At 45.5% G+C, this 27,162-nt stretch overlaps 1 protein-coding gene across 3 annotated transcripts in view; it reads left to right on the top strand.

The window, feature by feature from the left end:
* The first annotated feature begins 14,350 nt into the window (after positions 1-14,350).
* MAPK4 (mitogen-activated protein kinase 4) overlaps positions 14,351-27,162 on the top strand; it is a 129,527-nt gene continuing 116,715 nt past the window's right edge. For 2 of the 3 annotated variants that reach the window (XM_040421091.1, XM_040421087.1), the window contains exon 1: positions 14,351-14,679. In XM_040421091.1, coding sequence (XP_040277025.1) covers positions 14,677-14,679 — 3 coding nt within the window. In that variant the 5' untranslated portion in view covers positions 14,351-14,676. Of the gene's footprint in view, positions 14,680-19,353; positions 19,417-27,162 lie in introns of those variants that run through there. The other variant, XM_040421089.1, reaches the window with a different exon arrangement.

Raw genomic sequence — 27,162 nt, 5'->3', positions numbered from 1 at the left:
TATCTCATACATAAATTGGACTTGCAGCTATTTAGCATATGATTAGTTATGTAGATTCTTGTCATGTAACGGCATTGTTACTGTTTTGCTCCTAAAAAATTTTTTTTTTTATTTTTATCATTCTGTAAATCCACCTTTGGCTTTCAGCACTGCCTGAATCCTTCTGAGCATGATCTCGATCAGATTCAGGCATGTCTGGACCGAAATCTGTTCCCAGGTCTCTTCTACATGTTCCCAATGTTGGTGCATACTGGTCAACTCACTTGGGTACGAATACAGTTTTTTCTTCATCTCTACCCACAAATGTTTGATTGGGTTGAGGTCTGGGGGCTGTGGGGGCCAATCCCCCACCTCTACTTCATTGTCATTGAACTATTTCTTCGACAATCTCACCATATACATCAGGTCATTGTCCTGCTGGAACACTATGTCTCTGATCAGAAAACCCCTTGTCTGCTTTGGACGACTCCTTTTCATATTACAGGTATGTTAGGGGCATTGCTCTTTATCTCATTGGGTGGAATTAATATTCTATATTTTGGCCTCAAACCCCAGAGGCAGAATTACTACCATTGCTGCAGAAGAACGTGTCAAGAAAGAAGAAAGGAACGGGGATAAAAGAAAAAAACAGTTCCGGTAAAACAACCTGTTTAAGTGACATTTAGAAGCGGCGATTTGTTTTGACAGCTACACAGTCCACGGAAGGAAGGATTACTTAAGCTTGGCTCTAAATACCAGGGTTTCCTGCCATGCTTTATAATGCGGGAATTAATTCTGCTCTATTGACCTTTATATTTGTGGCTGTGTGTGTTTTTCCTATAGAGAAGATAAAATAATTTATGTAAGGATATTTAAGGATAAGACTCCAAATGCAAATCTGATAGCAGTAAACAGAGCACTGCTTCTTATGTCACAAGTCACTACCCAAGCTGCCCCTTTAGACTTCATCTTCTGTAGCTATACAACATGTTGATGGATGTAACATAGAGTAAAGGGCATCTGTATGTGGGTAAGTAACTGGCTCAGTGATAGAAAACAGAGGGTGGTTATTAACGGTACACACTCAGATTGAGTCACTGTCACTAGTGGGGTACCTCAGGGGTCAGTATTGGGCCCTATTCTCTTCAATATATGTATTATTGATCTTGTAGAAGGCTTACAAAGTAAAATATCAATTTTTGAAGATGACACTAAACTGTGTAAAGTAATTAACACGGAAGAGGACAGTATACTGTATATACACTACAGAGGACCGTATACTGTATGTATATACGACAGAGGACAGTATACTGTATATACACTACAGAGGACCGTATACTTTATATATACTACAGAGGACAGTATAGTGTGTATATCAGGGGTGCACAACCTATTTTGGTCTGAGGGCCGCATTGTCGCATTGTTCTGTCTCCTGGGGCCACAAAAAAAAATTGAGCTGCTTAAACTGTAAAAGTTTACTGCATGAAAACTATAACTTGTTTTGCATCATTAATATTTAGTATACATTGATGCATTCATATAGCAATACCACACAGGAGCAGATGGAGCAGTTGATTATGAACGGTTCCTTCCCAATAACTGCCTGCTCATCAGTTGAGGTGAAAAGCTTCATTTACATTGCTACTACCATCTCTCATCCTCATACAGATTCATTGTTTCTGGACAGCAGAGCTTTGTTCACAGATTTAATGTGCTGCATGACAGATCAATTCACCCAATCGGCAGCACACTTACATAGGCCGATTATCAGGAACAAGCATTCATAGTAACATTCGTACCTGATAACCTACAATCAGGCTGTGTAAACCCGCCATTGGATTGCCAATTAATTCATACTACAATTTTCATGCACCACTGCATGTTTTGAATGGCACAGAGGCCTACTAAAAAGCCATGAAAAATATGAGAAAATTCCTCATAACAGGATTGGGAGTACAAATATATGCTGTGTTATGCAGTTTATTTATGTATCCTGCTCACAATAAACAGAACAAGGTTTACATACCAGTAACAGTTAAATAACATATACTGCACAGTACAGTACTAATTAAATGTTAATTAGAGATTAGTAAAATAAACTTTAGAACTGCAAATATAAAAGCAACTGGGTGTTGATTTCACCAAATTTTAGTTTGTGAAAGAGGAGTTAGTGTGATTTCTGGGGTTGCATATTTTTCGCAAGTTTTTGGATGTTAGGTCTCAGTTCAGTTGTGGCTAGTTGCAGAATTGACTGAAGATTCTCATTAGTAAGTCTACTCCTAAATTTTGATTTGCTAATGTTCATAATAGAAAATGCCTGCTCGCAAGAGTATGTTGACCCAAACAGGCAGGCATAAATAGCTGCTCTTTCACACAATTTGGGATATTCATCTCCTGGCACACATTTATAGAAGTTAAGTAAATCCCCTTCCTTAAACTTGTTTCGTAGACTGTCACATGACTGAAGATCAATGAGTTCCAGTTGGAATTCTGGGGGTGCTTCATCAGGAATAACTGAAAATGGGTCTGCAAACATTTCAAAACCCTTTTTCTCATTTTTAAAATCAGTGAAGCGGTGCTCAAATATGGACTGGAGATGTGCAAGTTTTGCGACATACTCAGACATGTTTGCGCCACTGACACATTTTTGTCTGCATGCTGGGAAATGCACAAGATTGCCATTTTCAAGGTGAGATTGGAACAATTTTAGTTTGGATTGAAATGCAAAGATATAGTTACAAAGATTACTAACAAACTGATTTTTCCCTTGTAGTTTTGCATTCAGTGCATTCAGATGTTGTGTGATGTCTACCAAGAAAGCAAGGTCACACAGCCACTTGTCATCTTGTAGTTCTTCAACTATTTTATCCTTCCGAACAAGAAATAATTTTATTTCTTCCAACAATTCAAAAAAACGTTGCAAGGTTTTCCCCCGGCTCATCCACCTTACTTCTGTATAAAAAACTAGGTCCTGATATTCAGCATCAATCTCTTCTAGAAAAGATTTAAACTGCCGATGGTTAAGTCCTCGCGATTTTATGAAGTTGACAACACTGACAACAACTTTCATTACATTTTCAAATCCAAGCTCTTTTCCACACAGGGATTGTTGGTGGATGATGCAATGAAACTGAATCAGATGGTGCTTGTGCTCTCCGAGGTGTTGCCTTAACAAAGAAACCATACCACTTTTGGAGCCTATCATGGCTGGAGCTCCATCAGTAACAATTCCAACTAGCTTACTTAAATCTAGATCCATCTTGGCACATAATTCCAATATACCGCTTAACAAATCACTTCCCTTTGTTTGCCCTTGAAATGAGATCATTCCAAGTAATCCCTCAAAAATATGAAAATCTGTGGTGATCCCCCGAATAAAAACCAGTAGTTGAGCAGTGGAACTGATATCTGTTGACTCATCTGCTGCCAGAGAAAAGAAAAGAAATTTTTTTGCCTTTTCTTCTGTCTGTCCTGAAACATCTGCAGCCATATCAGCAATCCTGCGTTGAACAGTCATACGACTTAGGCTAATAGATTCAAATTTTTTAACAGACTCTGGGCATAGTTTCTGTGAAGAAACAACGAGGCACTTTTTTACAAAGTCACCATCTGTGAATGGTCTGGAAGACTTTGCAATTAATTCTGATATTTCATAACTAACTTCCATAGCCATTTCACTTTCTTTAGATATCTTGGTGAACATAGTCTGCTGTACAGTTAAGCTGCGCTGTAAAGATAAGATCTTCTGTTTGCGCAATTCTCCCTTAAATTGCTCAAAATTGGAATGTTTGGTTTCGTAGTGCCGCTTAACATTGAATTCCTTCGGCACTGCAACTACACTTTTGCAAATTAAGCAAACTAGCTTTCCTCTTTCTTCAATAAAGAAGAACTTTTCTGTCCAGGTCTCATTAAATTTCCTGTTCTCATCTGTAATTTTTCTCTTCTTTGCACTGCCTGCAGCATCCATTTTAGGTATGTGCAGCAAAGACCCTTAGCTGTCTCAGATCTGTGAAAAACATATCACATATAGGTTGAGGAACAGGAAAATTTATAATGTAACTGTCATTTTTTATTTTTTTTTGTAATGTATCAGGGCAGTTATATTGACCATTTTTATAATATACTTTAATTACTGAAATTGTCTATTAGAAAAATAGCTCTAAAGTGGCCCATTTTGAGCCTTAGCAGCGCTCCTCTGTCTTCTGTTTATATAACTGTGGAGACGCGCTCAACACTGACTGTGTTATGTAAGCAGAAGACAGAGGAGCGCTGATAAGGCTGAGAAAGGGCCACTTTAGAGCTAATTTTCTAATAGAAATGTACAATTTAAATTATATTACAAAAATGGTCAGTATCACTGCCCCGATACATTACAAAAATAAAATGACAGTTACATTTTAAACTTTCAAATAAGGTTTAACTGTGCACTAATTAATGACATGATAACCTTTAACTAGGGAATCTGTCACCTAGTTTGAGCATATTAAACTGTTAACATAGCAATGTTCAATAAACTACCTTCATTCCAGCAAGGGTCTTTTCTTTTATTCAAGTTGTCATTTTGATAAAAAAAAGCGATTTTTCAGATATGCTAATTAACCTTCAAGGTGCCCAGAGGGGCTATTTTCCTCTCCTCTAGTGCCCAGTAAGCCCCCCTGCAGTGCCCAGCCCACCTTTATTTCAAGCCCTGCACACCTCCTCATAAATAAATGTACATCTGAGCCGAACGGCGCTGCCCCCTCCACAACGTCATGTAATTTATTCACCCCACGATCCTTGCGTCCTCCTTCCATGCCCATGAAATCTCGCGCAGCCGCAGAGGCAACAGCGCTCTGATTAGGTCACTGGGCTCTGCGCATGCCCAGTGACACTATTGAGGCTGTTGCCCTCACGGACAGGTCCAGGCAGTCGGCGATACTGCAGCTGCGCGAGATTTCATGGGCATGGAAGGAGGATGCAAGGATCGTGGGGTGAATAAATTACATGACGTAGCGGAGGGGGCGGCACTGTTCGGCTCAGATGTGGAAGTACATTTATTTATAAGGAGGCATGCTGGGCTTGAAATAAAGGCGGGGTGGGCACTGCAGGGGGCGTTACTGTGCACTAGAGGAGAGAAATAACGCCCCTCTGGGCACCTTGAAGGTTAATTAGCATATCTGGAAAATAGCTTTTTTATCAAAATGACAACTTGAATAAAACAAAGAAGACCCTTGCTGGAATGAAGGTAGTTTATTGAACATTGCTATGTTAATAGTTTAATATGCCACTAGGTGGCTTTAATAGCCTACTTTCGCACATCTCAATACCGGAGGAAAACACTTCAGTTTTGTCCCCATTCATTGTTAATGGGGACAAAACTGAATTGAAGGGATTTGAGTGCACCAGAATGCATTCCGTTCTGTTTCATTGCGTTCAGCAAGCAGCATTTTTGAGTGCGTCTTGAGATGCAAAGCAAGACGGATGTAAGTCAATAAGTATGGATCTGTTTTCTCAGAGACAATAGAAAATTGATCCGTCCCCCATTTACTTTCAATGAAGTTCATGACGGATCCGTCTTGGCTATTTTAAAGATAATACAACTGGATCCGTTCATAACAGATGCAGATGGTTGTATTATCATGACAAGTGTTTTTACTGATCCATGACGGATCCAGCAAAAATGCTGGTGTGAAAGTAACCTTAGGCCTCCTGCACACGACCGTATTTTTTTGCGGTCCGCAAAAACGGGTCCTGTTTTTCCGTGATCCGTGACCGTTTTTTCGTCCGTGGGTCTTCCTTGATTTTTGGAGGATCCACGGACATGAAAAAAAAGTAGTTTTGGTGTCCGACTGGCCGTGCGGAGCCAAACGGATCCGTCCTGAATTACAATGCAAGTCAATGGGGACGGATCCGTTTGACGTTGACACAATATGGTGCAATTGCAAACGGATCCGTCCCCCATTGACTTTCAATGTAAAGTCAGGAGTTAATATACCATAGGATCGGAGTTTTCTCCAATCCGATGGTATATTTTAACTTGAAGCGTCCCCATTACCATGGGAACGCCTCTATGTTAGAATATACCGTCGGATTTGAGTTACATCGTGAAACTCAAATCCGACAGTATATTCTAACACAGAGGCGTTCCCATGGTGATGGGGACGCTTCAGGTTAGAATATACTAAAAGAACTGTGTACATGACTGCCCCCTGCTGCCTGGCAGGTGCTGCCAGGCAGCAGGGGGCAGCCCCCCCCCCTGTAGTTAACACATTGGTGGCCAGTGCGGCCGCCCCCCCCCTCGCTCTCTTGTAGTTAACTCATTGGTGGCCAGTGCCCCCCCCCCTAGTTAACACATTGGTGGCCAGTGCGGCCGCCCCCCCCCCCCTCCCTCCCCTGTAGTTAACTCGTTGGTGGCCAGTGGGCCCTCTCCCCTCCCTCCCCCTCCTAATTAAAATCTCCCCCCCTATCATTGGTGGCAGCGGAGAGTACCGATCGGAGTCCCAGTTTAATCGCTGGGGCTCCGATCGGTAACCATGGCAACCAGGACGCTACTGCTGTCCCGGTTGCCATGGTTACTTAGCAATTTGTAGAACCATTATACTTACCTGCGAGCTGCAATCTCTGCGTCCGGCCGGGAGCTCCTCCTACTGGTAAGTGACAGGTCATGTCACTTACCAGTAGGAGGAGCTCCCGGCCGGACGCAGAGATCGCAGCTCGCAGGTAAGTATAATGGTTCTACAAATTGCTAAGTAACCATGGCAACCGGGACAGCAGTAGCGTCCTGGTTGCCATGGTTACCGATCGGAGCCCCAGCGATTAAACTGGGACTCCGATCGGTACTCTCCGCTGCCACCAATGATAGGGGGGGAGATTTTAATTAGGAGGGGGAGGGAGGGGAGAGGGCCCACTGGCCACCAACGAGTTAACTACAGGGGAGGGAGGGGGGCCCACTGGCCACCAACGAGTTAACTACAAGGGAGGGAGGGGGGGGGGGGCGGCCGCACTGGCCACCAATGTGTTAACTACGGGGGGCCCACTGGCCACCAATGTGTTAACTACAGGGGGGGGGGTTGCCCCCTGCTGCCTGGCAGCACCTGCCAGGCAGCAGGGGGCAGTCATGTACACAGTTCTTTTAGTATATTCTAACCTGAAGCGTCCCCATTACCATGGGGACGCCTCTGTGTTAGAATATACTGTCGGTTCTGAGTTTTCACAAAGTGAAAACTCAGCTATGAAAAAACTTTTATGCAGACGGATCTTCGGATCCGTCTGTATAAAAAGTAACCTACGGACACGGATCACGGACACGGATGCCAATCTTGTGTGCATCCGTGTTCTTTCACGGACCCATTGACTTGAATGGGTCCGTGAGCCGTTGGCCGTGAAAAAAATAGGACAGGTCATATTTTTTTCACGGCCAGGAAACACGGATCACGGATGCGGCTGCAAAACGGTGCATTTTCCGATTTTTCCACGGACCCATTGAAAGTCAATGGGTCCGCGAAAAAAAACGGAAAACGGCACAACGGCCATGGGTGCACACAACGGTCGTGTGCAGGAGGCCTTACTCGGATCAGTACAATCTTGGCGATACCAAATTTATAGCATATTTTCTGCTTTATCAGATGCACTTTTTTCACCCAACTTGTCAGTGAAAATGTATGTGCATCTTATAAAGCGAATACTAGTGAGTGCTTCATTATAGAAGAGCTCACTAGTATGCAGGAGTCGAGGGGAGCAGTCAGTGAAGCGCTGTACTCCCCCTCCTACTTGGTCTTTTCTGGGCTGCGCTGCTGTGTCCTGACTGCGTACATCGCCAGAAAGTAGTGTGCGCGCTATGACCTGAGGCTGCATGCGGCATGAGCCCAGAGAAGATCAGGGAGTGTGACTGCAGGAGAAATCACTGGACCTGGAGAGTAGCAGCGGAGAGATCGCTGGACCTGGAGAGTAGCAGCGGAGAGATCGCTGGACCTGGAGAGTAGCAGCGGAGAGATCGCTGGACCTGGAGAGTAGCAGCGGAGAGATCGCTGGACCTGGAGAGTAGCAGCGGAGAGATCACTGGACCTGGAGAGTAGCAGCGGAGAGATCGCTGGACCTGGAGAGTAGCAGCGGAGAGATCGCTGGCCCTGGAGAGTAGCAGCGGAGGAGGAGAGGTAAGTGAATTTATTTATTTTATTTCTGATGGGCCTCTGATATGGGGGTTCTGATCGGAGGTCTGATCTGGTATGGGGGTCTGAGCTGAGGTCTGACATGGGGGGTCTTTGATATACGGGTCTGATCTGCAGTCTAATTAAAAATATATTTTATTTGATTTTTTTCCCCTCTTCTAAAACCTGTAAAATCTTATAGTGGCAGTACTTGGTATTGCAGCTCAGCCTTTATTGATACGCTACTAATCCATGCGACTGATGTACAGTGATGTCACATTACCTAGGAAGAGGCTGTGGCGCTTAAAAGGGGTATTCCCATTACATACAATGCCATTGTCTGATAGGTGTGGGTCCCACCATTGGGACCCGCACCTACAACGAGAACGGAGCGGGGAGAGCTATGGCTAGAGGACCCCAGATTTCCCGGGTCCATCCACCACCAAGTGCTGCTCTCCGCTGCTCCCATAGAAGTGAATGGGAACGTACCGTGCACGCGCGGCCCCTGTTCCTATTCATTTCTATGGGGCAGACGGAAATAGCCGAGCCAGTGCTCGGCTATTTTTGGTGGCCCCATAGAAATGAATGGAGGGCGGCTGCAGATGCGCAGTGCTCCCTCCGTTCATTTACCCGCTCCGGTCTCATTGTAGATGCAGGTTTTAGAGGTGGGACCCTCACCCATCAGACAATGGGGCATATCCTAGCAATATGCCCCCATTGTCTGAGATGGCAAAACCCCTTTAAATGCCTTTTCTAACAGCTGATAGGCGGGGGTCTGTGGTGTCGCACCCCTACAGATCTAATACTGATGACCCATCCTGAGGATAATTCATTAATATCTTTTCCTGGATAGCCCCTTTAAGTACCAGCCCATTTTCATTTTGGAATTTTTTCTCGCCACTTTACAATAGCCATAACTTAAATTTCCATTCATATGTACAATGTACATATATATTCATGACTTGTCTATGGACAATAATTGGAATTTGGACTGTATTATGGAAGAAGTCAAGTGTCTCTGCTGGTCAGAGGTGCCAGACAGCTGAGGGGTCCATTCAAAATTTTTTTATTATGCAAGTGCTAAGAGAGACTGTTATTAGTACAGATTTTTTTTCCATTAATGATCCAGTGATCTATCAAAAAATCTTACGTTGTTAAAAAACACAACCCCACGTGACTTCCGCGGGTGTGCGCCTCTGCGCAAGTGCAGTACCAGGGCATGGGTAAGCTAAAATTACAGTGAGCATTGACTCATGGATGCGCCCACGGACACCGCACATGCGCTCTCAGGGGTAAGGAGATCTGACGGTCTTTTGTCTTGTTAATTCTCCTTACCCTCACACTGCGCACGCGCGGATTGTAAAATCTCCTTACCCTCACTGCACATAGAGACCGACCTGATCCTGATCGAAGCCAGCCGGTAATGAATCTGAAGCGCGCTGTGTAGTGAGGGTAAGGAGATTTTACAAGAAAAAAGACTGTCAGATCTCCTTACCCCTGAGAGCGCATGCGCGGTGTCCGTGGGCGCATCCATGAGTCAATGCTCACTGTAATTTTAGCTTACCCATGCCCTGGTACTGCATTTGCGCGGAGGCGCACACCCTTGGAAGTCACGTGGGGTAAGGTTTTTTAATGACTTGGGGTATTCCCATCATGGACAATGGGGGCATATCGCTAGCAGCATATGCCCCCATTGTCTTATAGGTGCTGGTCCCACCGCTGGAACCCGCACCTATATAGAGAATGGAGCCCCAAAAGTGAAGGCGGGCACACTGCGCATGCGCAGCCTCCCTCCATTCATTTCTATGGGGCCGCCGAAAATAACCGAGTGCTGGCTCAGCTATTTCCGTCGGCCTCATAAAAATGAATGGGAGCATGGGCCGCGCATGCGCGGTACTCTCCCATTCACTTCTATGGGAGAGGCGGGGAGAAGCGCTTGGTGGTGGACGGACCCCGGGAAATCTGGGGTCCTCCAGACACAGCGCTCCCCGCTCCATTCTCAATATAGGTGCTGGTCCCAGTGGTGGGACCCGCACCTATAAGACAATGGGGGCATATCCTAGCGATATGCCCCCATTGTCCATGATAGGAATACCCCTTTAAGTTTTTTTTAATAGAATCCCTGGTTGTATGTAAAGATTGTGGCTGGGGCGGTGTCTTACTGTGTGGACGGGCTGGCAGTGGCACAGGTCCAGAATGGCTGTGGTATTAATGTTTTGGGTGGCACTGGTGAGGTGTGCGGGCAGAACAAATCAATAACTTCTTCCAGCCTGGAGGATGCGCGCCTGCTGCCTGCCAGCAATACACTGGGCCAATCAGCAGCAGGTATTTGCACACTGCTAATGCTGATTGGCCCAGTATGTGATGCGGTGCAGGCACACGAGGGAGCGCCCAGTCAGTGAGACGTCAGGGGGAGGTGGGGGACCTGTGTGTTGGCTCTGGGAGGCGGTGAGTAGTGAGCGCAGCTTCAGGGGGCGGGGCATTCCGAGCGCTCCGGGCTGGAGCCGAATCAAGTGAAAGCAGCTGCAGGGGGCGGGGCCTTCAGAGCCGGCTTTATTTTTCACAGGGACGCGCTGATCGCAGAGGCAGACGATCAGCTGTGTCTCTGTGCAGGAGTACGGGGGCCGCAAAAACTGGCTGTGCGGGCCGCATGCGGCCCGCGGGCCGCGGGTTGTGCACCCCTGGTGTATATACTACAGAGGACAGCATACTGTATATATACTACAGAGGACAGTATAGTGTGTATATACTACAGAGGACAGTACACTGTATATATACTACAGAGGACAGTATACTGTATATATACTACAAAGGACAGTATACTTTATATGTACTACAGAGGACAGTAGTGTGTGTATATACTACAGAGGACAGCATACTGTATATATACTACAGAGGACAGTATAGTGTGTATATACTACAGAGGACAGTACACTGTATATATACTACAGAGGACAGTATACTGTATATATACTACAGAGGACAGTATACTTTATATATACTACAGAGGACAGTATAGTGTGTATTTACTACAGAGGACAGTACACTCTATATATGCAATGAGCAGGACCGTGGTACGGTGGCCAATTATGCAGTGGGTCAGGATATGAGTATAAAAGTCTATGATTTGTTCGTGACGCCAATTGCAGTTTGCGCAGGGTACTGTTGCAGGGCCCTTTAAGATGTTGTAACTCACGTACCAGGTGAGGAATGCCAGAGTGGGGATAGTGTCTCTGTGTAATGTCAACGGTGTCTCCTACCTGGGTACGGCTGGACTCCTGGATCCTGGCTCACTTGCAATAAATTGAGTGTTGTTAGTAGGAGTAACTGAGGAACCTTGGTAGCAGTAAATGAGATCCAGACTGGTAATATAATCCAACTTGTCTTTATTGGATGCAGCATAAATCCATACGAGTTACAGCAATAGTCTTTAGGTCCCGGAGGTATTTGTCAATGTATGGCAGGGATCAATATCTCTTCTGCTCCTATACTATGTGCCTGAAGAATCTGGCAGGAATCTGTCTTCTGCTCTGTCTATCTTCTGCTTGGTGTGGGCCTGACTAGCTGAGGAGGAATTTGGCTTCTCCTGGTCTCTGGATAAGTACTCACAGTTATGCTCACAGGGAATGGCTCTTCCTGGAGGACTGAAGGTGCTGCTTGCTTGTCACCAGTTGAGGCTGAAAGGCTCAGACTGTGAAGGGTGCTCTTTGGTCTCAGCCGAGACAGATCCTGGGTTGGGATCCCTAGAACTGGGAGCTCCTACCAACACAGCCTTCCCCTAGCAGGGGTAGCTGGTACACTAACTAGAACTTCCTTTCCTCCCCATGAGGCCGGATGTGGGAACATTCCACACCTCCTCAAAGAGGGGGGAGCTAAACTAGAATGAACTATTCCAGTCTAGAAACACTAGACTGACACTAGACCTGCTGAACACATTGCTGCCACCTGCTGGTGAACATGGAAAATACAGCAAATTACATGAAACAGGCCTAGAAAATGCACATAATGAGGATGCAATGTTAGATTACACAGGATGACACTATACATACACTTAACATGTGGTAGCGGGGAGAAAGAGTTTAGTAACATAACTCTGGGATGTTACATATATACTACAAAGGACAGTATACTTTATATATACTACAGAAGACAGTATAGTGTGTATATACTACAGAGGACAGTACACTGTATATATACTACAGAGGACAGTACACTGTATATATACTACTGTATATATACTACAGAGGACAGTATACTTTATATATACTACAGAGGACAGTACACTGTATATATACTACAGAGGACAGTATACTGTGTGTATATACTACAGAGGACAGTACACTGTATATATTCTACAGAGGACAGTATACTGTATATATATACTACAGAGAACAGTATAGTATGTATATACTACAGAGGACAGTACACTGTATATACTACAGAGGACAGTATAGTGTGTGTATATACTACAAAGGACAGTACTGTATATACACTACAAAGGACAGTATACTGTATATATACTACAGAGGACAGTATACTTTATATATACTACAGAGGACAGTATACTTTATATATACTACAGAGGACAGTACACTGTATATATTCTACAGAGGACAGTATACTGTATATATATACTACAGAGGACAGTATAGTGTGTGTATATACTACAAAGGACAGTACTGTATATACACTACAAAGGACAGTATACTGTATATATACTACAGAGGACAGTATACTTTATATATACTACAGAGGACAGTATACTTTATATATACTACAGAGGACAGTACACTGTATATATTCTACAGAGGACAGTATACTGTATATATATACTACAGAGAACAGTATAGTATGTATATACTACAGAGGACAGTACACTGTATATACTACAGAGGACAGTATAGTGTGTGTATATACTACAAAGGACAGTACTGTATATACACTACAAAGGACAGTATACTGTATATATGCACTACAGAGGACAGTATACTGCTACAGATGGATCTGGATAGATTGGAGGCTTGGGCAGAGAAGTGGCAGATGAGGTTTAACACTGACACATGTAAGGTTATGCACATGGGAAGGAATAATGCAAGTCACCTGTACATACTAAGGCTCCATTCACACGTCCGTGGTGTGTTGCGGACCCGCAAATTGCGGATCCGCAACACACCCGCTCGGCACCCCTATAGAAATGCCTATTCTTGTCCGCAAGCTGCGGACAAGAATAGGACATGTTCTATCTTTTGCGGAGCTGCAGGCCTGAAGATCTGGGCCGCGCTCCGCAAATGTGGATGCTGACAGCACACTGTGTGCTGTCCACATCCATTCCGTCCCCATAGAAAATGAATGGGCCCGCACCCGTTCCGCAAAATTGCGGAACGGATGCGGACCCATTTGCGGACGTGTGAATGGAGCCTTAATGGTAAAACACTGGGTAACACTGACATGGAAAAGGACCTAGGAATTTTAGTGAACAGCAAACTAAGCTGTAGAAACCTTATGCCAATAAGATAATGGGTTGGCATCAAAAGGGGCATAGATGCCCGTGATGAGAACATAGTCCTACTACTTTACAATTCACTCACCTGCATAACGGAAACGGGATGGATCCGTTATAAAGCCCATAGACTTCTATTATGACGGAATGAATAACGAAATGTCTCTAAAGGCATTCCGTCATAGAATTGCGTTATGGTCTGTGGTAACGGAATCCTTAACGCAATTCACCTTTTACCAGTGAACGAATTTCATAACCTGAAATTCGCTCATCTCTAATTAGAATAAATTATCTAACTATAAAAATGCATTGTATAAATAAAAAAAACCACAATAATACAAATAAATTCTATCAATAATAATTGTAATAAATTATATAAATAAACAATAATTGTAATGAGAGTACAACTTCTACTACTAATAATACATTTTATAAATAATAATTATAATAAATTATATAACCAGAAAAATACATTCTATAACTAAAAAAAACAACAATAATAATACTAATACATTCTTTAAATAATAATTGTAATAATAGTAGTAGCAGTAATTATAATTATAAAAAATATAGATAATATTATTAATACCTTCTATAAATAATAATAGTTGTAGTAATAATAATTATACAAAAATTATAACCAAATAATAATAAATGATATAAATAATGATAATAAAATGACAGTTGCTCTAGATACAAATACATTACAACCTTGCATGTGGGCAGTATTGGCTGCAGCTGCCATTATCAGACTGGCATCTCTGCTCTGGGCTCAGTCCCAGGTGCAGGTGGCACAGAGCAGGTGCCCGCCCAGGGATTGACGGGGAGCTGTGATGTCACCGCGCTGGCGCTCCCCCTGGTGGACGTCCCAGCTATGACACCGGCAGGGAGGCTGACTCCAGTGTGTGTCCTGGGAGAGCACTGAGCAGCTGATCAGGACCTGGCTGCAGGATCAGGGCTGGGGAGAAGCAGGAGGCATTGTATGGCTGCTGCTGCTGCTGCCACTGCCTAGAGAACAAAGCATGGAGGAAGAGGAGGGAGCAGCCTGGAGCTGGCTCTATCAGCAGCACCATGGTAAGTGCTTGGTGAGGATGCTCTGCAGCCATTCACTGCCCTCCAGTGCAATCATCTGCTGATACACAAAGAAGATGAGAGATGCTCTGCACAGCAGGACCAGCTGCGGTTACTGCCCTGTCCATGGGGATATTCAGGTGCCTGTGTAGAGATAGCATTGTTCACCTGCCGTGTAACCCTTTCCTGCCCCTTGTGATGCATTGCACTGGAGGCTGACGGTATATAGCGTATACAGGGCGTGTAGTGATGTATAGCTCATTATACGGTAACTGTTCCTCGCCTGCGGTTACAATGTTCACACAGTGCGGTATTATAGATGCTGCGTTACATTGTATCCTAGGTCTCATGGAACTACAAGTCTCAGGTTGCCGCTGGCAGACAGCATGCTGAGAGCTGTAGTTGTCCAGGAGCCCCTGGCTGCATGTACCGTACCGCCCCCCTCTTCGCGCCCCCCCCCCCCCATTCATTCACGAACTTGTCCCTCTCTTGTATCTGCTGGTGACTCACTTGTCATTTGTCGCGGAAGTCCATTCATTGTACGGCTGGTGTGTGCGCGATTCAGAAGCTGACAATTCAGAAACACGTGGGATTACTGTACGCCAGTGGTGTAGAACTACAACTCACAGCATGCCCTGCACGCCGCAGGGAGATATACATTATACACCACTGGTCTACAGGACACTGCATGGAGGGGGCTGTCATAGAGTGCCAGCTCCTGGGGTTCACCCGACCCTGCAGTGTTTTATAGAGGATTAGACAGTGAAATGCCTTTAATCCGGCATCCGGTAATCCAGAGAGGCTGAGGAAACGGCGCGTGTTTCCAGCACAGAGCTGAAATATAATGTGGAGGGTCAGAAGACCGAACGCAGAGCAAAGAGGAAACAGCAAGAAATTCTAAGTGACAGCAGCAGATTGTGATGGCAGCTATTTCGTGTTTTTTTTTTTCCGTAAAAGTTCTGAAAACTTAAAATTGAGTTTAATATATTTTTCTGTAACTGTCCGATTATCTAGAATACTGTTATTATGGATATATAGCCTAACATCTATCTATATACAATCTATCATCTATCTATCTATGTATATAATATCTATCTATCTCATATCTATCGTTCTATATACAATCTATCTATCTCATATCTATTAGACAGATATTATATAGATAGATAATAGATAGATGATAGATTGTATATAGAAAGATAGATAGATATTATATAGATAGATATCGTTCTATCTATTATCTATCTATCTATCTATCTATCTATCTATCTATCTATCTATCTATCTATCTATTATCTATCTATCTATCTATGTCACCTATGAGGTTCTCTGTGGTTCCTGTCTCTAGGCTACTTTCACACTAGCGGCACGGACCTCCGTCGGGTGAACAGCCTGCCGGATCCGTCCTGCCGCTAGTTCTCGTGTGCCCCCGGACTGCCGCTCCGTCCCTATTGACTATAATGGGGGCGGGGCGGAGTTCCGGCGGAGGCACGGCAGCGCACGGCGAGAGGCTGCCGGAATAAATGTCGGACATGTCGTAGTTTTATTCCGGCAGCCTCTCGCCGCGCCTCTGACGGAACTCCGCCCCCATTATAGTCAATGGGGACGGAGGGGCAGTCCGGGGGCACACGTTCACTAGCGGCAGGACGGATCTGACAGGCTGTTCACCCGACGGAGGTCCGTGCCGCTAGTGTGAAAGTAGCCATAATTGCAACTCTTGAATCGGGCCCATTGTGAGGGGCTAGAGCAAAGCTGAGGTCCATCACCCCACAAAAAGACCCCCAAAACAGGTCTTCTCCTTCTCATATAAGAATCTTAGTAAAATCACATCCGGGAATTGGCGGTTTTCGGCAGAGCTGGCGCAGATGACTGACCATCCTTATAAAGCGTGATCTCCTGCGTGAGCCCTTGTGGCACTTAGATGGGAGTCCTGAGCAGGAACCCCCCCCCCCCCCCCCAAACAGGTGATAAGTATCTGATTGGGGGGATCTGTGCGCTGTGAGCTCAGCCATCTTGAAAACAGGGGTCTCTGAGACCCCTGAGTGAATAGAGTGACGATCACACATGCGCAGTGCCGCTCCATTTATCGCTACATGACAGCTGGCCGCCATTTTGGCTTCTCTTCGGCAGTTGCGTAGGTTTGAATGGCGGGGCAGTGCACATGCGTGACCGTCGCTCCATTTGCCTGCGGTACTCGGGGAGATGCATTTCTTTGTCCCAGCGGTTAGACCCCCACCTATCACCTATCATGTATTATGGTGGGAGACCCCCTTTAAACTCCGCTACATCATAATAACTGTAAGTGAAAGCGGCTCTGACATGCAGGTGAGGACATCATAGATGGAGCCATCAGCAGCCAAGATCATGGGCGCTGGGTGTAACCTCATTCTAGAGAGCTGATCCTCATCTCTTGGCCAAAGAGCGTCCCTGGCTCTGGAGGACCAGTCATATCCCACATTATACAGACAACCCATTGATTTCAGTGGACAGTGTGCAGTACTCCATTTCACCTGTGGTGGCGCTGCAGCTTTTCCTACAGATTACAGCGGATCACTGGGACTCCCAGCAGAAGGACTCTTTAGGATCGCCTTAAGGTCAAGGGTCCCTTTAACGAGTATTTTCAAAATGGTGAACCCCCTTAAAGGGGTTTTCCAGGACTTAAATATTGATGACTTATCCTGAGATCAGTGAGTGCGGGTGAGTGCTGTGGCCTCTTCTTTAGCCTGTGATGTCACGTCCATCAGTCACATGGCTGTCCTACAACTCAGTCCCATTGAAATGCATAGGACTGAGCTGCAATACCAAGTACAGCCACTATAAAATGGATGGCGCTGTGCCTTGTATACTACGAAGAGACTGCATCCCATCTCCGGGCGTTGCAGCCCCTTCAAACAGCTGATCAGTGGGGATTTAGGAGTCGGACCGCCACTGATCTGATATCCTGAGAATAGCTCATCAATATATAATTCCGGGAAAAACCCTTTAATTCATATATGAACTGCAAGAGACATGGTAAAACACCTGGAGTGAGCAAATAAAGTGGTGCCAATTTTGTACATGTAATACCGTCCTATAAAGTACACTGCCTCCCTGTGCTTCATAGACTTCCTTCTTGTATACTGTGCTATTATTGAGTACAATGCATGAAAAGTATGCGGTGTGCTCCCCCTAGTGGTGGCTGCAGGAAACAGGAGTCTTGTCATTTAACTCTCTGTCCATGCTGGATATTTGGAACTCTGTATCAGAAAGAAAAAACGCTGTTAAGATAGACTTTCGGGTCAGCTTTCCATTGCTGTCATACTGTGCTGTATCCCGGCCTCATACACCTCCGGTTTCTTTCATTATATTTTTGCTTTTTCCTTTGATTGTTTTTGCTATATAGTTATTTTTTTATTCTTCACTTGTGAAAAATGTATTACTGTCCTCCTCCCCGGGCTGCTGTTAATAGGAATGTCACTTTCTGATATAGCTGTGATCACAGCAATTGATTGTGTATGTGACCCAGAGAGGCGGCAGAACTGGAGAATTATCTATCAGCCGCTCTAGGAAGCGGAAGACATTGGAGGTAAAAAAGGATAGCATGTGGACCCAACGGACCTCTTCTGTGATGCAGGGCAGAAAACTGCCTCCTACTTGACCCATCTGATGCCAGGTGCACATTAAAGGGGCACCAACAAGGAATGGACGCTCAGGGTTCCCGCAGTGATTATGGGGGGCAGTGGTGCTTTACTGCATTGTGGGGAAACTAGTAATGTGTGATAAGTGAGATCTGTACTAAATACATGAAATATAGTTATCATTCCCTTGTGTTTATCTATCTATCTATCTATCTATCTATCTATCTATCTATCTATCTATCTATCTATCTATCTATCTATCTATCTATCTATCTCATAACTATCTATCCCATATCTATCTATCAAATCAAATCAGCTTTATTGACAGGACTAAATACATTTTAGCATTGCCAAAGCAAGTGGGAAATAATTGGGTAGGGTTGGGGGATGGGGACATATACAGGGTGGGGGTATAGGAGTCCATGCTATATCAGGCTCCTCTCAGTCTATGGCAGGCAGTAATATATTGTGCTGCTATGGCCGCTGTGTTCTCCTCTCCCACAGCAGTATGGAGAGTCTCTCTTCCTCCTCCATGGAGGTGAAGTCTGGGCAGAGATCAGACAGTCTCCTGAAGTGAGTCTCCCTCACTGCTGAGTATTTGGGGCACCGCAGCAGGAAGTGAGCCTCATCCTCCACGGCCTCCTGGTCGCACTGCTGGCACAGTCTGCTCTCCCTGGGCATGTACCTCTGTCGGTGACGCCCGGATTCAATGAGCAGGCTGTGGGCGCTCAGTCTGTACCGGCTCAGGATCTGTCGGTCTTTTGGATTGGGGAGTTTCTCCAGATTTGGGGCCAGTTTGTACTCCCTCTGCAGGCTCTGGTATACTGTCAGCTTCTGGGATGTTCTTATGTCATTCCTCTAGACGCTAATATACTCTTCTTTGTATCTATCTATCACTATAAAATACCTCTTGATCTATCTGAGAATGAGAAAACCTCTTCAAATTCAAACTCCACTTAAATCCTATAAAATTCTGAGGTGACTTCAGATAACCCAAATAGCCGCCTTCTGCCATGCTTCACTCACAGGGTCCTAAGAAGCTGAGATACGAGATGCTGTTTGTTGGTGTTTTCACAATGTAGACCGGCTTTATTGAAGATGACCTGACGTTCACCAGTTGGAGGTCCAGCTGACTGGGTAAAGATGTGTTTTGGTTTTTTATTATATGGTATTATCAGGTGGGAGAAGCTGGTTGGTGTTTTAGTTAGTAGGAGTAATGTTGGCCCTGAGTAATGGACGCCTCCTCCCCACTCACAATACATTATCATAGTCAGCGGCTCCTACACAGTGATAGGTTTCTGTCTCCGAAGAAAAACTTTTCACATTTGAGATCAGCATGTTGGGTTCCGTTCTGACCTGGGATCACATCCTCATGTAGATTGTCCCCATTTTTGCATGGTTTGCTTCAGGGTCCCTGATCTCTTCCCACAGCCCAAGAATATTCTAGTAGCTTCCTATGAAATTGGCGATAGTGGGCTTCTGAGATATTAGATTGTAAGCTCCTTGGACTGAAAGGAACTGGTTCTGGCACCTGTTATGAACAATGCTATAGAATATGTTATAATACTTTGATATAGGGAAGGGTTGAGGTGGTGACAAACTGGTTAATTGCCCAGGGCCCACATGTTCTAAGGGGACCCCAAGGACTCATCTCCCAGGAGCAAAATGTAATTTCTACATATAAACCTTTATCAGGAACTTTACCATTAATTCCTCCTCTGCTCTAGACCACCAGGATATTTACAACCCCTTCACTGTCCTGCACCACTAGGGTTTTACAACGAACCCCATCACTTCCTTAGACCACCAAGAACTTCACATTTTAAGGAGTTTTCTGGGACCCCAAACATTTTGCCAAAGTCCAGAAGTGTTTTAAAATAAAAGAAGAACCCTTATGGATCTGATCAATCCTCTGCTGTTCCAGCTCTGTTGATCCAGGGCACCCTGTGGTCTGTGTTTGTGCTGCTACAGCAATGAGGTGGCCGATTACTACTCCATGTGACCACTGCAGCGAGTGAGTGGCCTCAGTGGCCTCACCTGGAGTGGTGGGTTATGTCATTTCGGCAGCACCGTTCTTGCTACAGCGATGATGAACCAGACGACCTAATGTGACCTCTGAGGCTGGTGATTGGCTGGCACTTCGAAACATGGACCACCGGCAGCGCTGAAACGGTGGTGGATTGAGCCGGTGAGTATTATTTAATTCCCAGCCTTCAGCAAAATTCTACTAACCCCTTTAATCACTATTTAAGCATTGTGTGACGGTTTTATTTGGACACCGTATGGTGGTATTATTTGACCATTGCATAGCAGAATACCCATTTTATATAAAACTGTATCTGTAGTCTTGCATTTACTAGGCTGAAACAAATAGACTGAGTGCAAATACACTGCCTGTCCCCCAAAAAAATGTCGCCACCAAACAAAAAATGGCCTTTAGCTTTGATTACGGCACGCATTCGCTGTGGCATTGTTTCGATAAGCTTCTGCAATGTCACAAGATCTATTTCCATCCAGTGTTGCATTCATTTTTAACCATGATCTTGCATTGATGATGGTAGAGTCTGACCGCTGCGCAAAGCCTTCTCCAGCACATCCCAAAGACTCTCAATGGGGTTAAGGTCTGGACTCTGTGGTGGCCAATCCATGTGTGACCATGATGTCTCCTGCCCCCTGAACCACTCTTACACAATTTGAGCCCGATGAACCCTGGCATTGTCATCTTGGAATATGCCCGTGCCGTCAGGGAAGAAAAAATCCATGGATGGAATCACCTGGTCATTCAGTATGTTCAGGTAGTCGCTGACCTCATTCTTGGAGCACATGCTGTTGCTGAACCTAGACCTGACCAACTGCAGCAACCCCAGATGATAGCACTGCCCCCACAGGCTTGTACAGTAGGCACTAGGCATGATGGGGGCATCACTTCATCTGCCTCTCTTCTTACCCTGATGCGCCCATCACTCTGGAACAGGGTAAATCTGGACTCATAAGACCACAGGACCTTCTTCCATTGCTCCAGAGTCCAATCTTTATGCTCTCTAGCTTCGCATTGTGCGTGTGGAAATGCTCTTACTTTCACTATTAAACATAGCCCTCAGTTCTACTGTAGTTTTTCTTCGATTTGATTTCACCAAACGTTTAAGTGATCGCCGATCACGATCATTCAGGATTTTTTCCCCGCCACATTTCTTCCTCGAATACGATGGGTCCCCACTATCCTTCCAGTTTTTAATAATGCGTTGGACAGTTCTTAACCCAATGTTAGTCGTTTCTGCAATCTCCTTAGATGTTTTCTCTGCTTGATGCCTGCCAATGATTTGACCCTTCTCAAACAGACTAACATCTTTTCCACGACCACGAGATGTGTCTTTTGACATGGTTGTTTAAGAAATGAGAAGCAACTCATTGCACCAGTTGGGGTTAAATAACTTGTTGCCAGCTGAAAGATAATCGCCCATGCAGTAATTATCCAGTCGGAGGCTCATAACTATTTGCTTAGTTAAATCCAGGTGGCGACTTTTTTTTTTTTGGGAAGGCAGTGTATATGTATCACCCGTCGGTGTGACTCTCCCGCGTCTCCCACAACATATTTATCTTCATCTAGCTGTTGTGTCTGTGTGACGAATAGTGCATGTGTTTTTTTTTTTGCACTTGACGCAAGACTAATTGTTTGCTTCAGGGTCACTGATTTCATCCCACAGCCCAAGAACATACTGCTATCTTAAATGGCTTCTTAGATATTAGATTGTGAGCTCCTTGGACTGGCAGGGGCTGATCCCTGCACCTTTTCTGAACAGTACTATAGAATATAATACCACAATATAGGGATGGGTTACAGTGGGGACAAACTGGGTAATTGCCTAGGTGGACGCAAGCCTGCTGCTCTAACAGCTTGGCTGGGTTGAGGCTTCTGCCCGGTCGCAGTGGACGCGAGCCTGCTGTTCTCTTCCCCGGAGGTGCCGCGCTAAGAGCGGTGCTCTCAATCACTGCTCCTCACTCCTGAGCGGCGGTACATGAGGCTCTTGTTAGGCCGCGACTCCACAAGCGTGGCCGCGATGGGCGCAAGCCTGCCGCTCTCCTTCCCTGGAAGTGCCCTTCTAAGAGCGGGGTTCTGTTGAGGCTCCTGCACGTGCCGTGGCTCCACAGACATGGCTGGGGGTGGAAGGCGCTTGCCGCCCCCTTCCCTAGAGGTGCCGTGCTCAGAGCAGGGCCCCGGTAGACGCCAGGGTTGCCAAGGAAATTAAGTAATTTGTACATATAAACCTTTGCTACGAACTCTACCGTTGATCCCTCCGCTGCTCTAGAACATCAGGATATTTTCAACCCCCTCATTGTCCTGAACCACCAGGGGTTTTACAATAAACCCCATCACTTTCCTAGACCACCAAGAACTTTACCTTTTTAAAGGGTTTTCTGGGACCCACAAAAATTTGCCTAAAGTCCAGAAGTGTTTTAAAATAAAAGAAGAACCCTTACGGATCTGCTCAATCCTCTGCTGTTCCAGCTCTGTTGCCCCATGCAACCAGCGATCTGAGGTGCCTGTGTCTGCGTGACGAAGGGTGCATGTATTTTTATTTTGCACTTGACGCGTGACTAATTGACGACAGATTTGACCTTTTTTTAGATGGAGCCAGAATCAAAAGATCCTGCTGGTGCCTGTGTGATTTCCATGCAGCCTCAGCACATTCGACGGACAGTTTTGAAGACCGGAAAGATGAGATTTGTTGCTAAGAGATTTAATTACTACGTGTGAGGATTCACAAGGTTGTAGACTCTCCTTCATGTTGATTTATTTAACTTGTTTACTAGACGCGTTTCCAGTTGAAGGTCCGCGCTAATAAGGTTAGGCGAGGAGACGTTCCCTGTACATGATGAGATATTTCTATTATACAACCCCCAAAACCTACCTCTGCTTGCTGCACACTGCATCCCCCAAGCCTTCATCCCCCTGATTGGTGAGGGTCCGACTCCTGCCACCCCTGCCGTTCAGCTGTGAGAAGAGGCTGCAGTGCTCCTGCGAGTGCCGCAGCCCCTTCCTAGGCCAGTGACGTCTCATTCTTTGGTCCCATGGCCTATGTGCAGCATAGTCTGTTACGGACCAGCGGGTGTGGACTGTGCCAACTAACTGGTTAGGGATAACCCTAAGGTTGTTATTCCGGCGCCCCCTTGGTAATCAATGTACAGGGGTCTAGCATCCGCTTCAGGGAATAAACCAGACCACTACTTCCTGGGATAGTCCCGATGTATAGAATAAATAATTACAAGAATAGGTGCAATACTGTGGTGGATGCAAACAGTAACATCTGACTAACCCTCACACTGATGTTAAAAATGAGACTTTAGCCAGTATATCCTTATATTAAGGACATACCTGAGCCCGTGCACCACGCCAAGGTTTCTCAAGTGGCACAGGACCTAACGCTAAACCTACCTGTACCGTATGGGTAGTACCAGGAGCCAGTGGGCAAATTACAGCAGCATAAGGCCCGACTTACAGCAAACAGATCCCAGTTCCCTCCAGTGTGACTAACCTCACATACAATAGGAGGAGGGATGAGCTTAGAGTCCCGCCTATGGCTGGCTGATATGTTGCAGGCCTCACAGGTGCACCTAAATGCTACCTATGGATGGTAATCAACGCTCATTTAGATTGGAGTTTATACACCTCCACATATAAATATACAATTTAAATGATAAAAATACGTGGTCTCCTCAGGTATATATCCTTGCTTTGGGGGAATCCTTCTGCCCTTCAGCTCTCTTGTCTAGCTGGAATACTGGCTCTGCTCTGCTTATGGGAACTTGGTTTCTCAGGAGGCAACTCTTCCCCTGGTGACAATCTTCTGAGCTAACTCTGGCTCAACAACCACAGGCTGGCTGGTCTGCACTTACTAGCCTCCTGGACTACACTACCTTTTCCTGTCTGGGCCTAACTATTTATATTAGGGGTTCCCTAGCTCCCTCTAATGTCTAGGAGGAGGAACTACACCCTAACAGGCCTGATACCCAGATAACACAGGGAAAATACACATAACACATCATATCAATTATAATGATCATATTAACCCTTGTGTAGTGCCCACATTTATCTAGTGGGACACTACAATTTCACATCCATACATTTTACCATCTGGTGTAGGATGTCTCTGTGGCACTTGTCTGTTGCTGGCATCCTCCACTGAATGCATTTTTTGCTGGGGATCGCCCTTAGCAACAGACCACAAGCGCAGTATCTGCTCCCCCGAGTATAAATGCACAACTGCATTTGGGGTTGAGCATTTCCTGCCTTTTGAGACCACGTATTTTTGTCATTTAAATTCGATAGTCCCGATGTAGTTTGCAGCTGAGGGATTCGGTGCAGGATACAGAAAATGCACCAAAACCGCAGGAGCAGTCTGAACAGTCACTAAGACTTAGATGCAGGTTACTAGATACAGGCACTGGATAAACCAGTAGGCTGGGTGGGAATTTACAGGAACACGAACAGGCCAGATGGACAGGGTTAACATGAACAGAACTGGAAGTGTAGGAGCACAGAGGCAGAGCCAGAGCTCAAACAGGAAGAAACACAGGATAAGGGCTCATTCACACGACCATATGTATTTTTCTGTCCGCAAAACACGGATTTGCAAAATAAACAGATGACGTCCGCGTGCATTCCGTATTTTGCGGAACAGAACAGCTGGCCCCTAATAGAACAGTACTATCCTTGTCTGTAGGGCCTCATGCACACAACAGTATTTTTTCACGGTCCGCAAAACGGGGTTCCGTTGTTCCGTGATCCGTTTCCGTTTTTGTTTCCGTGTGTCTTCCTTGATTTTTGGATGATCACCAGACATGAAGGAAAGTGAAAAAAAATCTAAGTCAAGTTTGCCTTGCAAATGATAGGGAAAAAACGGACGTGGATGCGCGGACGCAGATGACAATCTTGTGTGCCTCCGTGTTTTTTCACGGACCCATTGACTTGAATGGGTCTGCGAACCGTTGTCCATGAAAAAAATAGGACAGGTCATATTTTTGGACGGACTGGAAACACGGATCACGGACGCGGATGACAAACGGTGCATTATCCGAGTTTTCAACTGACCCATTGAAAGTCAATGGGTCCGCAGAAAATCACGGAAATTGGAACAACGGACACGGAACACAACAACAATCGTGTGCATGAGGCCTAATGCAGACAATAATAGGACATGTTCTATTTTTTGGGCGGAACGTAAATAAGGACATGGAGTTACTTCCATTTTTTTGCGGACCCACTAATAAGAATGGTTCCGCATACAGTCCGCAAAAAAAAAAACGGAATGGACACGGAAAGAAAATACGTTCATGTGCATGAGCCCTAAATGCAGGCAAAATGCAGGAAAATCACAGAAGCAGTAGACGTCAACACCTTTGCTGGTGACCAGAAACCTTAGAGCTCAGGCACCCTCTGCATGGAAAGGAGAGTGCCTGAGCTACCCAGGGATCCCTAGCCATTGGCTGGGGAAGGAGGCTGGAGTACTAGGCAGAAGCATAGAGGCAGCAGCATGGTTAATAGCACGGCAGGGCAGCTGTCCTAACACAGTCCCATTTAAAGGGAACCTGTCATCACCTTTATGGTGCCCATACTAACGGCAGAATAAAGTAGAGACAGGTGAGTTGATTTCAGCGGTCTGTCATTTATAAGTTAACAGTAAGTGATTGCCGAGAACCAACCTCACAATCATTGCAGACTGGGCCTGGAGAAGAGTCACGGCCACCTGAGAAGAGTCCTGGTTATTCATGACTTCCTGCTCTCCTGCCCACCGGCTGATGACTGACAGTCTTCTACCTAGTTTTCTCCCTTTCTCTCTAGGTGAGAACTGCCAATCATCAGCAGATGGGGGGAGCAGGAGATTATAATAACCAGGACTCTTCTCAGGTAGATGTGACTCTTTTCAAAGCCTGGGCTGCAATGGTTATGATGCCGGTTCTCAGCGACCTCTGACTTTTAGCTGATAAGGGACACACCGCTGACATCAGCATTTCTGTCACTATTTTATACCGCCCTCAGTGAGGTCAGCAGAAAGTTGATGACAGGTTCCCTTTAAGTGAAGGACCTGGCCTGTAACACCCAGCATAGTCACTATACAATGGACTGTGCTTGGTAAGCTCTGAGAAGGCTGCAGCGCTCATGGCCTCTTCAAACAGCTGATCGTGGGGGTGCCGGGAGTTGGATCTCCAAAAGATTTGATGACCCGTCCTAAGGATAGACCATCAATATCAAACTCCCTGAAAACCCCTTTGAGCAACCTTTCACCGAGAATACATCTATAGAGCTGTTGGTTCTGAAGACTTCGATAGAGATCCTTTGGCCTCAGGTGGGTGCTCTGGTGGGTGCTCTGGAGGACAGATTAGTACTTACCAATATTAGAATCATTTTTTGCTTGGCCTTCTAACACACAGAGAGAGATGCAGCATCTTATTCCTCTGTGCCTGTATCGTACAACGGAGGGAGACTCAGCCTGGACAAGAAGTGGGTGGGCAGAGCTGTTCCAGTCAGTGCACGTGAGAGCAGAACTGTTCCTGAGTGAGCACATGTGAGCTATGTGCAGAGAAGCAGTGTGCTGACAAACAGTGGACACAGAGGCAGTGCGCAGAGAAGTTGTCAGAGAAGAAGTAGTATGCAGAGAAGCAGTGTGCAGACAGGCAGTGAGCAGAGAAGTTGTATACAGAGAAGCAGTGAACAGAGAAGTTGTCAGCGAAGAAGTAGTATACAGAGAAGCAGTGTGCAGACAGTGAATATAGAAGCTATGTGCAGACAGGCAGTGAGCAGATAAGTTGTCAGTAGAGAAGCAGTGTGCTGACAAACAGTGGACACAGAGGCAGTGAGCAGAGAAGTTGT

The sequence above is a fragment of the Bufo bufo genome, chromosome 2 (assembly GCF_905171765.1).
Source record: "Bufo bufo chromosome 2, aBufBuf1.1, whole genome shotgun sequence".
Taxonomy (NCBI): domain Eukaryota; kingdom Metazoa; phylum Chordata; class Amphibia; order Anura; family Bufonidae; genus Bufo; species Bufo bufo.
The sequence above is the reverse complement of the archived record's forward strand: the minus strand, read 5'-3'. Positions and strand labels throughout refer to the sequence as shown.